Source organism: Henckelia pumila, chromosome 1 (genome assembly GCF_033568475.1).
Source record: "Henckelia pumila isolate YLH828 chromosome 1, ASM3356847v2, whole genome shotgun sequence".
NCBI classification, from domain to species: Eukaryota; Viridiplantae; Streptophyta; class Magnoliopsida; order Lamiales; family Gesneriaceae; genus Henckelia; species Henckelia pumila.
Genome location: NC_133120.1, coordinates 32,727,483 through 32,741,914, shown reverse-complemented (window position 1 = coordinate 32,741,914; position 14,432 = coordinate 32,727,483). Strand labels below are relative to the sequence as shown.

The 14,432-nt window shown below is 37.7% G+C and overlaps 1 protein-coding gene across 1 annotated transcript; it reads right to left on the bottom strand.

Moving 5' to 3' along the window:
- Window positions 1-7,869: 7,869 nt before the first annotated feature.
- LOC140890998 (DNA repair protein RAD5B) lies at window positions 7,870-14,229 on the bottom strand. The gene is made up of 18 exons (XM_073299206.1): window positions 13,082-14,229; window positions 12,567-12,700; window positions 12,323-12,452; window positions 12,165-12,218; window positions 11,848-11,997; window positions 11,588-11,739; window positions 11,387-11,471; window positions 10,923-11,147; window positions 10,666-10,809; window positions 10,397-10,549; window positions 10,030-10,097; window positions 9,761-9,883; window positions 9,574-9,673; window positions 9,373-9,485; window positions 8,696-9,266; window positions 8,544-8,615; window positions 8,343-8,441; window positions 7,870-8,164 (listed from the first exon to the last, which is right to left on the bottom strand). The coding sequence occupies exons 1-18, from the start codon at window positions 14,144-14,146 to the stop codon at window positions 8,042-8,044; spliced, it is 3,561 nt and encodes a 1,186-aa protein (XP_073155307.1). The 5' UTR covers window positions 14,147-14,229; the 3' UTR covers window positions 7,870-8,041.
- Between the last annotated feature and the right edge of the window lie 203 nt (window positions 14,230-14,432).

Sequence of the window (14,432 nt, the reverse complement as noted above, 5' to 3'; positions counted from 1 at the left end):
TCTTTCGTCACAAATCAAATCTAATTTGCTAGCTATCTCAACCATATCGGCTTCACAATTATTATCTCAAATAATCAGGAGCACAAATCTTGAAATATCAAAATCATCAACTCTGTTTCGATCATCCTCTAATCATCATACTCATGTAATCGCATGAGTGTTTAAATTCTCATCTCGAATTCAGTTCTGATACTCTTTCATATAATGCATGCTTTTAAAATCAATTGACATAATCAAAGAGGCACATAATTATGAATCAGTAAAGCATGCTCGCATGTAATTCAAGTAATCAAACAATGAAATTAATCACATGCGAAATAAAATAATTCAAGCAGACTCGATCTACCCCACTCACTCACTTCTATTCCAGTCCAAGAATCTTATCGCTTTGATACCACTTAATGTGAGGACCTCGATTCTAATCTACTAATCTCAAATAGTAAAACAATCATCGATAAATAAATGAGCCAATTTTTTTTTAAAAATCAAGAACAGTGCCTTGCTCGAGCGGTAGAAAAATATTCGGCTTGAGCGAGATCATCTCGGGCTCAACTATAAAAATCAATTTAACTCGTTCTTCGACATACATCAATTCTAAGAATAATCGGGGCATAAAAATACATGCAGTATTATAAATCAACAATAAAAGCATGCTTCAATAAATAACCGAGTTCTAAAAGTTATTCGACTCTAAATCGACGCCTCACATCTATCATTCGATCCCAAGCTAACCACGTCGATTCTGACTAGCTCCTGCCCCACCTGTTGTCAAGTACACATACAAAACAAGACAACAGCCGTATAACTCCAGTGAGAATAAAATCCCAGTAAAAGCGACGTAACATGTAATATCAAGTAAGTATATTAAAATCATAATATACATTCAAATTCTTCAATGAAAATGCCAATGAAATGCATGTGTTTAAAAATCGGGATTATCAAATCAGATAATCAAGGGAATATCGGACAATCGGTTGGGATCCCGAGGTCAAGATCACGCAACTAACCCACCTACGCTCCCGCTCGGGGTGGTGCTACGCGTCTCAAATCTCTAGACTTTGGCGCAACTATAGGAGTATGCTGACACTGGGGGAACTCAACATCCCAGGCCACTCGATATAGCTCCCAAACGTCTAATTCGAATCTGGGCAACTCAGCCCTCTAAAAATTTAAGAAATTTGGCTCAAGATGAATGCATATGAATCAAATGCAATTTAATCGAATCGAAAATAATAAATCTGTGTATTCAGACATCAATGTATCGAAGATGTCAACACATTCAACTCGTATATTCAAACTCATGAATATAATATCGAAAATCATTGAAGTAATTCAAATAAGAAATCTCATGCTTTTCAAATCGAATATATAAATCACTTACTTCAAACAATTTCATATAGACAAACTCATGTCTTTTAAGTAATATTGAAAATAAACTAAATCATTCAAATTCACATTCAATACCAAATAATCAAATAAACATGCAAGTATGTGATTTTAATCGGGAACTCGAAAATCTCAAACTCGCTCGAGTATTCATTCCCTTAGAAATCGACATCAGCTCATACCTCAATTTTTCAAGTCTGGAAAAGTCCAATCCCTAAACTGCTGATCTCTGCCTTAAAATATCCTCGACTGGCTTCCAATCGCTTCACTGTTTCGAATCTCGACTCGAAACTTGGATATTTGGATCTATCACGTCGAGACGAACAAAAATGGTTAACTCGCCGGAGGTCGCCGGAAAATCAGAGAAGACGGCGGCGACGCGGCGCGTCCGGCGGCGATGTCAAAACTGCTCCAAAAATTATGAAATTTGGCAGGCTTGTCGAGTTCGACGAGATGATTCCAACCATATAAGCCACGACCGGAACAGAGCTCCGACGCGGCCGGGATCGGAGAAAAACGAGCCGACTCCGGCGAAGTTTAAAAGCTTCGATTTGCTCGATTCCGAGGAAGACGATGAACAGTACTCGCGCAGATCCCGTCTGTTCTTTGTCGATTTCCCAGCAATCCAACCGTCGGATCGTCAATTATTTTATACCAATAGATTAGTCTTGATCTTAGCTACAACTTCACCGTTCGGATCTTCGATCGAAGCTCCGCTGAATGGCCGGAAAAATAAAAATGTAGACTGCTACAACGAAACCAAATTCTGTGCAAAACCCGTTTGTTCTAACTCGATTTCCTGACGATCCAACCGTCGGATTGTCGATTTCTTTACACCAATAGCTTCATATTGATGTTGGCTACAAAGTGACCGATTGGATCTTCGATCGGAGTTCTGGTGAACAGTCGGCAATGGAAAATGTGGGACTGCTATAGTGAATACGAAAATTGGGGAAAAATTCAAAACTCTGTAATTGCTTTTCTGATGCCCATCGCGCGTTGTTTTCTATTTATAGTAACCCGATAATTTCCTGATCCGGACCAATTTATTAGATACTCAAATGGTAAAATTAATCTCCAATATGATATTTTTCTGATACACACACCCAACATTAATTAATACCATTTCTGAAATTATTGACTTTGACCAGTAAATTGGACTCAAAATTTTTCCAATTAAATACTAAATCCAATTTAGACTCTGACCAGTCCACTCGGTCAAATATTCTTCCAAATTAAGTTATCTGGCATAAATAATTATTTTTATTGCAATATCTCAATAATTAATCCCAAAATGCCAAATATTGGAGATCTCTAAAAAAATAATCAAACTCATTGATTAAATGACACGTGTATTTGTAAATACACTCTATAATCTCATTAGCAATAATAATTATTTCAATTGCTAATTAATTCGGTAAATATATTTTGGGGTGTTACATGAGGTGTATTCGTGTTCAAAAGAATCTCTTATAACATGAGCATCGATGCAGCTGAAGACGCTCGAGACTCAATGTCTGATTCTTGAATATGAGCTCGTAGCGATCTTATTGATTAGAAGATCTAGTATCTATTTTCTTATGAGGAGATTTTCGTAATCTTCTTGATCTTGGAAGCTGTAGTACTGGTTTCGCCGTACAGACTGAGTATGAGAAAGAGAAGATGATTATAGGTACTAAGGAATTTCCGATTGGAAATCCTTTCTATCCGGAGTAATTGAATGCAGCAACTGTTGCTTTGAGCCGAAAGATCTGTGCTTATTTTATTTACTTACGGTATATTGTTTTGATCTTTTATTGATGCACTTATGATCAGAGTTTGAAGCAGATAGGAGGTCTATCAGAACCTTACTTTCGAGCCGGATTAGAATTGTTTGAGAAGATCAAGATCGATCAAAGATTTGAGTCGATTTTTCAGTATTCGTTGAAGAAAAGTCAGAACTGAACCAGTCTGAGATTCAGGTTGGTGTTGATGCTTTATTTGTGTTTAAGCATTTTGTTGTGTCTGATGTTTCTGATGGATTCGTCAGGAAAATTCTTTGTGCAGTCTGAGTTTGAAGTACTATCTGTTTAAGATTGACCGACTGGTGAAAGCTGCTTCTGTATTCCATACAGAATGATTCTCAGACATAATCAGATGATGGATATTCTGTCAGAATTTTGTCAGATTGTTTGTTTTCCGAATCTGGGCATTTCAGATAGAGATATTTAATATACCCTTTCTTTGGTATATTCTTCGAAAGGGATTTTGTTATTCAATTGCAGCTGAGTACAGTTGTTATCCTCAGAACGACGAACATTCAGAACAGACGTTTTGTCTTAGAGGCTTTGCCAAGCTGTAGTGCTAGGCCGACCCAATATCTGTATAGCCTGTGTTTGGGCTAGGTGAGGGTGAGCGGTCCATGCCATCTCTTAGGCTCAATTATTACCAGACTTGGTAATTCATGGTACCTATCCTAAAGGTCCATGGTCCGTAATAGAGAAAGATATGAAACTCCCTGACTCCGAGAGGAGAAGATCTGGAGTTTGGTGCTTGATCTTGCACTAGCTGACGAGTGTCGCTAACTCCTATGGAGTTTTGTACAACAACAGCTATCAGAAAATTATCTAGATGGCACCTTTCGATGAGTTGTGCGAGCAGAAATTAAAACCTCTGTTGTTTTGGGATGTTTCTTTGTCTTAGTCACCTGTTTTGGGACCATATTGGTTTCGAGGTTTATGAGCAGATGATGATTGTCTGGCGTGAATGAAGACGGCTTGGACTAGACAGTTGAAGTATACGAATGTTAGATGCAAACTTTCGTATTTTGATCGGAAATATCGAATATTTCTGAAGATTTCGACTTTCAGAAAGATTTGTCAGAGATGAGAAGAGAGAGAAATCATCTCGGAGATTGTTTAAATCTCACTAGAGTCTGGAGCTGATAGGCGATCGTGCCTACAGACTTGTTTTGTTCCGTCTCTTTCTGGTTTTCACAAGGTAAATTCCGTCTTTTGTTGCGGATTATCGACAGATCCGTGTTGCTGAATTACCCAACCAGAAGTTTTTATGTTCTCTATTTGTTGAGATCGGAATTTGACGAGTTACCAAATTTCCTGATACGACTGATTCAGAGTATGACCGAACAGAGAAGCTGCTCCGAAACAAACAGAGTCAGTTTGTGCTAGTACAGTTGAGCAGTTACGGTTTTGAAGAAGAGATTTGGGAAATAGAGTCCGATTTGAGACAGTGGTTTCTGGACTTATTCTGAGAGATGAATTCTTTTCCAGCTTTGGATATTATTCCTTTCCTTTTGAGATTGAACCGTATTCGATTTCGAGGATGAAATCAGTTCCTAGAGGGGGAGAATTGTAACGCCCAAAATTTATCTTAATTGAGTTTATTTGAGATAATCGGAGATTACAGAGTTCAAGAGCCGACTTGATTTTGATCAGGGTCTATTTTGCCAATTTTGGATTTTTCAGGGACTAAAACGCAAATTTGGGATTTTATATATTATCCTAGCTTGTTGACTAGTCTTCATTGCGCCATCATCTTCCCCAACTCGTTATCCTCCATTATTAACGCCTCCTAGTCCTTCCAAGCTTTCTGATTTCAGTCCGAGCTCGATCCGTCCGTTAGAATTTATTTGTGAAGGCAGATTAGCGATCACAGTAGCGAGAGCTCCGATATATAGTAAGTTTTTCTTTGATCAACTAGACTTCTATTTTCGGATGTTGTTAGAATCGATTGAGTTTCGGTTATGTTGTTCTTGAACGAGTTCTTATCATTTATTCTCAGTCGATTTTGAATTAGAGCGTCGTTCGGAATTGTTATGATTTTTGGAAGCCTAATTCAAAAAAGTGGGTTTTGTGATTTGTTGGAATCAGATTGTTATTGCTGTTTTAGCATTGATTTGAGTTAATTGCAATGTTGTACTGCTGTCTGCATTTTCGGTTTGATCAGTTTATAGCCGTTATGCCGCCGGTTTGAGTTTTGAGATTTTGAACCATTTTTTAGTTGTAGAACTTTGCTATTGAGTTTTGATCATCGTTGTTGATCTTCCTTTCCTCCGTACAGATTTGTTTGGTGTTTGTCGAGCCCAGAGTTAGCAGCAGTCGATCGTCGAAGAGTTGGACGAAGAGCGGTAAAGAGTTTACCTTGAGAGTTGTTGTTTAGGTTGTATAGATTTTGATATATCCATTTATTATAGCTTATCCAGAGTTGGAGCTATTCGTATCGAAAGGTACAAGCTGTCATCGTTTAGCGGGATAGCATACTCGAGACAGTTGGTTCTTGAGTTTTTCCTTAAAATCACATACTTGCATCAATACTTGTTCTAGCATGTGGAACTTGTATTTTGTTGTTGATTGAGATTTTGTTATATGACTTAATGTTTTATGTTTTCCTTATGCATTCATCTTGAGCCAAACCTTTGATTTCAGCGGGCATAACGACCCTTTTTATTTAGACGTTTTGGGGGCTATACTGCGAGTGGCCTGGGTTGTAGAAGTTCACCTAGTGTCAGCATACTCTTTATAGCCGCACCAAAGTCTAGGGGATTGGGATACGTGGCACCACCTCGATTGGGAGAGTCGGTGAGTCGTTACGTGATCTCATCCTCGGGATCCCAAAAGCATAGCAGTAATCCCTTGTTTATCAGAGTTGATATCCCGATTTTAAAGACATGCATTTCATTACATTGATATTGAATATGTTGTTGTCTTGAAAGCATGTTTGTTGTTATATTACTTGTTATTGCATGTTATGCTGCTTTTACTAGGAATATCATTTTCACCGGAGTTATCGGGTTGTTGCTTTGTTTTGTATGTGTGCTTGGCAACAGGTGGGGCAGGATCAAGTCAGCGAAGACCTGGTTAGCGTCAAGAGTGAGAGATAGAAGTGGGACTCGGTTTAGAAGTCGAATCAGCATGTCAATCTAATTTATGATTTGAAGCATGTTAGAACTCGAACTTATTGTTGTTTGTAGCTTCTATTACTCAAAGATTATGGATTGAATGTTGTCGTTGCATGTAATGTGTAACTTGTTATGCATTGAATGTAATGGACTTGAGCGTTGGCATGATTTTCTGTTGTTTTTCTTTGCCCTGTGCTGTCATCGCTCGATCGATAAGATTTGACCGATCGAGCGGTGGACTTTGTCGGTATTCTCTGTTTCTGAAAAAGGGTGCCTGCTCGATCGGTTGAATCTTACCGATCGAGCGGTGCTGGATTTTATTTCGGGCAGAAAGTTTGTAACTTTTGGCTCGCTCGATCGGTTGACTTCTACCGATTGAGCGAGGCACCTTAAAAAAAATTATTATTACTTTTAATCTTGGATCTTGTATGCTCTATTGTTGATTAATCATAGATTAGATGTTTAGAACTGAGGTCTCACACATGATATCTTTCTGATCCACGTAAATCCAAATCCCAGACAAGTAATGTATTTACACGATGAGGCACTGCGATATCATGGAGGTCAGTGAAACAACCTTTAAGAGCGATATCTTCAAATCATTTTGAGATTATCGCAAGACATGAAGCAAGTCGAAAATGTGTATGGTTGAAAACCATGACACAACATATCCAAGAATCATGTGGTTTGTCAACAACCAAATCTAACCCAACAGTAATATTCGAAGATATACGGCTTGCATTGCACAGTTAAAAAGAGGCTATATCAAAGGAGATAGAACAAAACATATTTCACCAAAGTTCTTTTATACACATGAGCTCCAAGAAAAATGTGATATTGATATCCAACAGATTTGCTCAAGTGACAATGTAGCCGACTTACTCACAAAGCCATTACCAATTTCAACATTTAAGAAATTGGTACACAAGATAGGAATGTGTCAGTTCAAATATCTTAGATGGTTGAAATCAGGAGGAGCATCTATTGTTGTACTCTTTTTGCTTCGTTCAAATTTTTCTCATTGGGTTTTGCTGACAAGGTTTTAACGAGGCAACATTTGATTCCCCACGTTCTCTGAAATATTTTGTCAATAATCATTTAAGTGGTAGTGTTATAAATAAGTTTTTGATTATTGATATGATTTTCGATTGATGATATCATGTTAGCATTCAAATCTGTAAATATACTCTATAAACAGAGGTCTCAAGTGATGAATAAAGCATTCCAAACCATTCTCTCTCTGTATTCTTTATTATTTAACACTTATGTTTTTTTTTATAAAATATTTTAAAAGCTTAAATTATTCAAGTGTTTTTTATTATTATATGTTATAACTTTTTATTCATACTTATCCTTAAACTAAAATTTTAAAAATTAATAGTATTGGGATTTTTCATTCAAATCTAAATTAGTAGTATTGGGATTTAAAAAAAAGGAAACTTTTCAATTTACTGCTTGCCCATAAATTGGTCCATTTTCAATATATACATAGATATCAACTGAGATTGTACTAATGAGAATATACTCAGATTGTTTACTTTAGTCATGCCTAACTTCAATTTGTTTCGATTTATAGAAACATATGAAAACCAAAATCATCAAATTCGATTCTCACGAAATAAAAATCACCAAGATCAATCCAACATATACACAACCATAAACAACTTCATCAGATCAAAATGATGAAAACCGAGCTGTGCTCACCAATACCACACAATTGTATAACTCATACACCAAGTGTTCCTGATAATGTTAAAGTCATCTGAAGAGCATTTTAAGTTCTTCGATTCGGGCCGATCGGACCTCGTCATCTGTCAGAGCTCCGGCGATCATCCGTTCCTTCCGTGCTTGCACTTGTTGAAGCCTTTCTTCCACGGTATCCTGGAAAGTTCAACTTGAGAAATCTTTGCCATATTTAAACTGTACTAAGACAATGTTTGAGATTGCTTCCAGGAAAGCAATTTTGAACTTTTTCCTCACAAAGTATTCACAGACTATGCAAAAGAATAATTCTAACAAATATTTTGATTTGGCTCTCACTATTAAAGAGGAATTTCACCTTGCAAATGAACCTTCTAACACGAACAGTCCTCTTTTGACCAATTCTATGGATTCTCATAACTGCTTGCGCTTCTACTGCAGGATTCCACCATGGATCCTGCAACAAACACATCAGAATCCATTAACTGAACAAAGTGTAAAAAACTGGGTAATTTCAAGATTTATCAGAGAAGAAACTGTGATATATAGAGTACTTTACCATTAGAAAAACATTTGAAGCCGCAGTCAAATTCAAGCCCACCCCACCTGCTTTAAGGGACATTAGCAACACCTAAAGCAAAGAACAAGGTTGAATATTATAATCCACGACTGTTAAAGTTTGATTTACTCTTCAGAATTTGTGATGCTCACAGTTTTTTCTTGAGTTTCTGCGAACTCGTGCAAGACTCTCTCCCTCTGTTTCTGCACAAGCTTTCCATCAAACCTTAAGAATTCGATTTTTCTGTCCTTGAGTGGGATTTCCAAAAGATCCAGAAATGAAGTCCATTGACTGAAAACTATGCTTTTCTCGCCGGAGCCCGAGCGGCGGATCGCCTCTAAGCAATCCAGAAGTTTGGAGATTTTGGATGATTCTTTCCAGTTCTCTTTGATATCAATTCTGAACTGGCTGCTGGTTGGACATGTAATAAGGTCAGTTTTCTTGAGCGTTTGCCGGCAAATGGGGCAGAGTCCACCAACCGGTGTTCGCCAGCTTGATAAAAGGCATTCTCTGCACATTCTATGCGCACATGGTGTCAACACAGGGTCATCTGCTGATTCTAGGCAAATGGGGCACTCTGCGTTTTCGCCATTTTGAAGGCCCTTGACTACTTCCTCAACGTATGCTCGAGAAGGGGCTGGATGAGTGCTTGAGTCAGGATCTGTCTCGAGAAATCTTCTTGCTAGTTTGTTCAAGTCTGCATATTTTTGTGAATCACCACGGCTGTGGATGATTCATGTGAACATTGTTATGTGGGAGATCATAAATATAAAGCCCAAATTTTTACTTTTGTTGAATTATGAACTTTAGAAGGTGTCGTTGTTCTGACCTCATTACAAGATAAGGGTGGTTGCAACATTGCCTCAGTCTAAGTAGTAGCTCAAGAATATTAGCATAGTTATGAAGAACTTTGCCTTGAGCCACAAATTGATCAAATTGAACCTATTTGTTTGAAAAAATATGGTCAACTTTTAAATAATGCAACTCAAAATGATTTGCAAATTAAAAAAACGAAAAAAAAAAAACTTACTTTAGATTTCTTGAAGAGTGCTTCATAAAAATCTCGCTCGGCTTCTGTTTGTTCACATTCAATCACTTTGACCTCAGTTGGCGGTAGAACAAGAATTGGCCTACATCGCGAGGACAAAATCCAAAATGGTAATAAACAATCAAATTTCTCAAGGACAGAAAATAGATCGTAGTGAATTTGTTGTTACCTTCCGTCTTTATCCTTGGACTCCTTTGTTCTTCGCAGCATCAGTGTCCTCAAAATGGCCTTAACCATTTTCATACCTCTCGGATCACCATTATCATACGGCCTCTGAACCAGCTTGTTCCACCTGTTGAGAGTTAAAATTGAACAGTAAGGCTTGTGCCAAAATGGCAAAAAGAAGTTATAAGTCTAGGTGTACTAGCACAAAGCAATTGTGGTCCATAAATGTAATCCTTGTGCCATTTTATATAGCATTCACCACAGAGTTCATACCATGCCCAGTTGCACCATGGCTCAACATGCAAGAAGCACAGTAGGCTGTACAAATCTTCCAATTTATTCTGCATATGGTGAACGGTAAATCGCTAAGTAACACATAATGATAATATGCAAGGTTTTTGGACAAAAACATGTTGAAAGGGAATTTCGAGGCAGACAGAGCGAACTAGAGCAAGTTTCTTAGGATTTTTCATAACGAAAAATTGAAAGGTTTTTTTTATCGACACTTGAGCAAAAAGAAAATGCCTCTGAATATTCAAGCAAAACAAGACGATATGCTACAGTGTAGGGATAGATTTTGAAGATTGATGGAGCTGACGTTTATAGAACTGATAGCATGCATCTTTGGCAAGTGACGCACCTGAATAGGAGTGCCAGTAAGGCACCAACGACAATACGAGGACAATGCAAAAGCGGCCTGAGCAGCCACAGTTCTTGATGATTTGATGGTGTGAGCTTCATCTAATACTACTCTATGCCATTCAACTCTATGAAAAATGCTGTTATCTGAGTCCTATAACATATATAAACAATGGAGATCAGTCACTTAAATGAAGGTTCATTCAGTAAAATTATATTGGAGATTATTATTTTTATAATACTGAAGCAAAGAAGAAGAAAATGCATTACCTTTTTATATGCTTCGGTTAAGACACCATATGTAGTCAAGACCACATCAAGACCTGCAATCACCCTTGGATTATCCGTCCTCCCCCCACCGTAGTGAACAAAGATTGATATACTATCTACAGCTGAATGGGTTTCAAGTTCATCCTGAATTACAGGAGAAAACATTAAGGATAGACTCGTTCAACTTTACATGAGAAGACAGTACATTTAACTTAAGGCAATCTGCATACTAAAGAATCGTGGTATTGGAGGCTGACCTTCCATTGGCCTAGTAAAGCCATCGGACAAATTATAAGGGTGCCACCTTTTACTTTCTTGAAAGATTCTGCATTAGAGTCCCTTCTCTTGTTCTTAATATATTCAGTCTCTGCTACTTCTTCCAGAGCAACTTGTCGATCCTCGGGGCTACCTCTGCCATTTCTTGTATGTATCAATGCAATTGTCATCACAGTCTTCCCAAGTCCCATTGCATCTGCGAGAATCTGCATTTATTTCCATCCACTTAAAAATAAGAACAAAATCTTTATATACATGAAACAATGATGTGAACTCAAACTATATATAGATAATAGGAAAAGTATAAAGAAATTGGAAAAATATAGCTTCCCAAAATTGATGGATCACGTACTTAGATGACTAAAAAAAAACTTATTCTATTCTAGACTATAAAATCTTCGATGTTAAAGTAAATTTAAACGTTCTATAGGTGTAACTGACTTACTCCTCCTCTTGCCATTTGGGTTGCAGTTGGATATTTTGTACTTGCTTCCCCAGAGAAAGTATTCACATAAATTGCTGGAGCTCTCCTGTCAAAAACAAAATCAGTTACTGTGAAGTTGGAGTACAGGGGAATGAAGTTTATTGCGACGTGTACTCCATGCCACAAATTCACAATATGTGTGTGCGTGTGAAGGGTACATACTCGTCACACACACGATATGCTGCCCAACATGGATGAAGACTCCTTGCTGCTTCTTCTACACATTCTCCCTTCTCCAACTCAAACATCCAGTAAAGTGCCTGCTTTTGGTATGGCTTTAATTTACAAGTAAGAGTCTTTGGAGGCTCCATTTCCTGAGGTTAAAAGAGTACTTGGTGAGAAGAAATGGCAAAATCAACATTGCTAGTTCTCGTTTTCTGCAAGCGAAATAGGTAAAAGGCTACTTTTGTTATGGATTTCACCTCTAAGTTATACATGTCAGCGGCACCAACCAGCTTATTCAAGGATGATTCTGAAATAATTTGCTCATCTTTGCTTTCCTGTTGGAGTTGTTGGCAGCCATTTCTTCTCTTACCTCCGGGAAGAAAAGGGGCTGTTTCATCAGAATCAACCTGAAATTTTTATTTACAGGCATAAATAAGATTTCCATGTTCCACCTTGCATGAGAAATACAGTCATGTTTCTTCTTAAAGAAAAATACAAGAAAAGAATCAAGCTATATTTTGGTAAAAATTCTGCTACTCTAAACTCTAAGATTAGATAATTAAAGTACACATACATCTAAGTTGAGGTGGCGTTTTCGAGAGTCGAGTTCTTCGGGTGTAAATTCCGCCTGTTGAAAATTTGCATAATAGAAGCATGGTAGTCAAAATAGAAATTAAAGAATGATGTGAAACCAACAACAAGACGTGCCAATTATTTGGAGGCGGCTGTTACCTTTTGAAAAGGATCAACTTTCAGAAGCTTAAACAATGTCAAAAGAGGATAAGTTGTGGCATTGTGTGATGGTTCAAGTTTCCAAGACGATAAATCACTCTCAGTGAATATCGAATGGTGTATATAGAAACTGCAGAAAACCAATGAGACCAAACTCATACAAGTATCTGTTAAAGAAGAACAGCTATAGCAAACTAAGTGAATGAAAAGCACAAACATAGGATCATATAATATTCCTTTTTACCTCACATACAACATAATCTCTTGCATCAACGCAAGATTTACTGGTGCGGCAATGCATCGACCAAGAACTTTCACCTTCGAGGAACTAACAAGGGGAACAAGGCATTTTGCCCATTCCATGGGAAGGCGTCCAATCTGAGTACCAAAAAAGTATCAATTACTCATAGAAAAAGATTTCTAATAAGGTAAGAGGTTATGATGGATGAGGGCAGTGAATCAACAGATTTGAGAAGCAAAACTTGCAACTTCAAACAGATACATGGAAGATTTTTTTTTTTTTTTTTCTGATTGAACATAATCGATTGCCCCAACCGGTATATGCCCCTAGTAAGATCCCAGTTCCAACCAAGATATAAAGATCAACAAAGAAAATTCAAAACACAATTATTCCCAGCATTAAATGAATTGAGTTTTTACAATTAAAAACAAGGAATTTAAATCTGTTAAGTTCGTCAACATTATATTAAAATTGACAGAAACATATGCATCAGAAAAGTAATATTGAAGATATAATACCTCTCCAGATCTTTTTGTTGAGAATCGAACTATACTTGAAGCTGCATTAGCAGCCTTAGCACTATAAAACTGTGAATTGCACCTATTCCCTTTAACTGCACTAGGGAAAGCAAATTGAACAATCTCATTATTCTCCAATTTTCTTCCTTTTGTCGTAGAAAGCCCGATAATGACCGTCCTCCCAACCATCAACCAATCTGGCTCCTCTGCAAAATCCCCGTCTTCTATCAATACAGTGCTCAGCCTCATTTCTTCACTCCTTTTCATTTTAGGCTTGGAATTATCGTTACCCGCTCGGATGCTTTTATACTCGTCATCGGATAATTTTCTAGCACTCAGTGGCTGTGCACTGATAACCTCTTTCACTTCATCTTTTACCAAGATCATACTTTTATTCTCACTCTCTAAGCAAGGCTCCTCTTTCACCACCTTGTTTTTGGTTTCAGGTCTAAGAGCATTTGGCCGTTTTTCAGAATTCAAATCATTTTGCTGCTCCTTAAGCAAAGTTGCAGAACTTACATCGCCACCTATCTCCGGTTTTACCTCTTCCTTTACCTCTGAGCAGCCATTTCCACGCAACTTGGCCAACCGCTCTTCGAAACTAGCCCTACTACTTACCACCAATGCAAGACATTTTTCGCCACTCGAAAAATCCTTCCCCTTCGAATAATCATCTCCTCTCCCAAAACCCACATCAAATTCTTCTTTCACTTCCAAGATTTCCCCACTTTCCCCGTTTTCTACACACATAAACTCGCCTTGGGTGGCATCTGTTTCAGTCGATTCATGCTTAACCAAGCCCCACCCATTAGAAAAACCACATTCAGAATCTCCTACCATCTCTCCGCATTTCATTTGCGAAGGCATTTGCAAACTGGATATTCTTGCGCCGCCGGTCGATGTGCTGGTTTTGATCACCGCAGGGAAGCTTGAAGGCGAATCAAAAATGTAGTTGGCCGCTGCATCTACGTTGTTGTTGCACTCGAATATTTCAGGCCCGACAACTGATTTTACCGTCTTGATTTTCCTCTGCATTTCTTCATGATACACGGACCCTGCATCCATAGCTCCTCCGATCACAGTAAAACGGGGAGAATGGAAACTTTTTCTCGTGATTTTGTGGAGACCCCGAAGGATTTTGGAATGATTTGAGGAGTTGTTTGAGCGGAATGATAATTTATTTTGGCTCCATGAGCTTTGATATTGATGAAATTTGCGGTTCTTTTGGAACTTTGGGCGCGAATTGAAAGTAAACAAAAATTTATCGAGTGCCAAAATTTTTTATTACCGAGCAAGAAATCACACGTGTTTTTTATTAAATATTAAATTAAATTTTTAAAAGAACATTTTA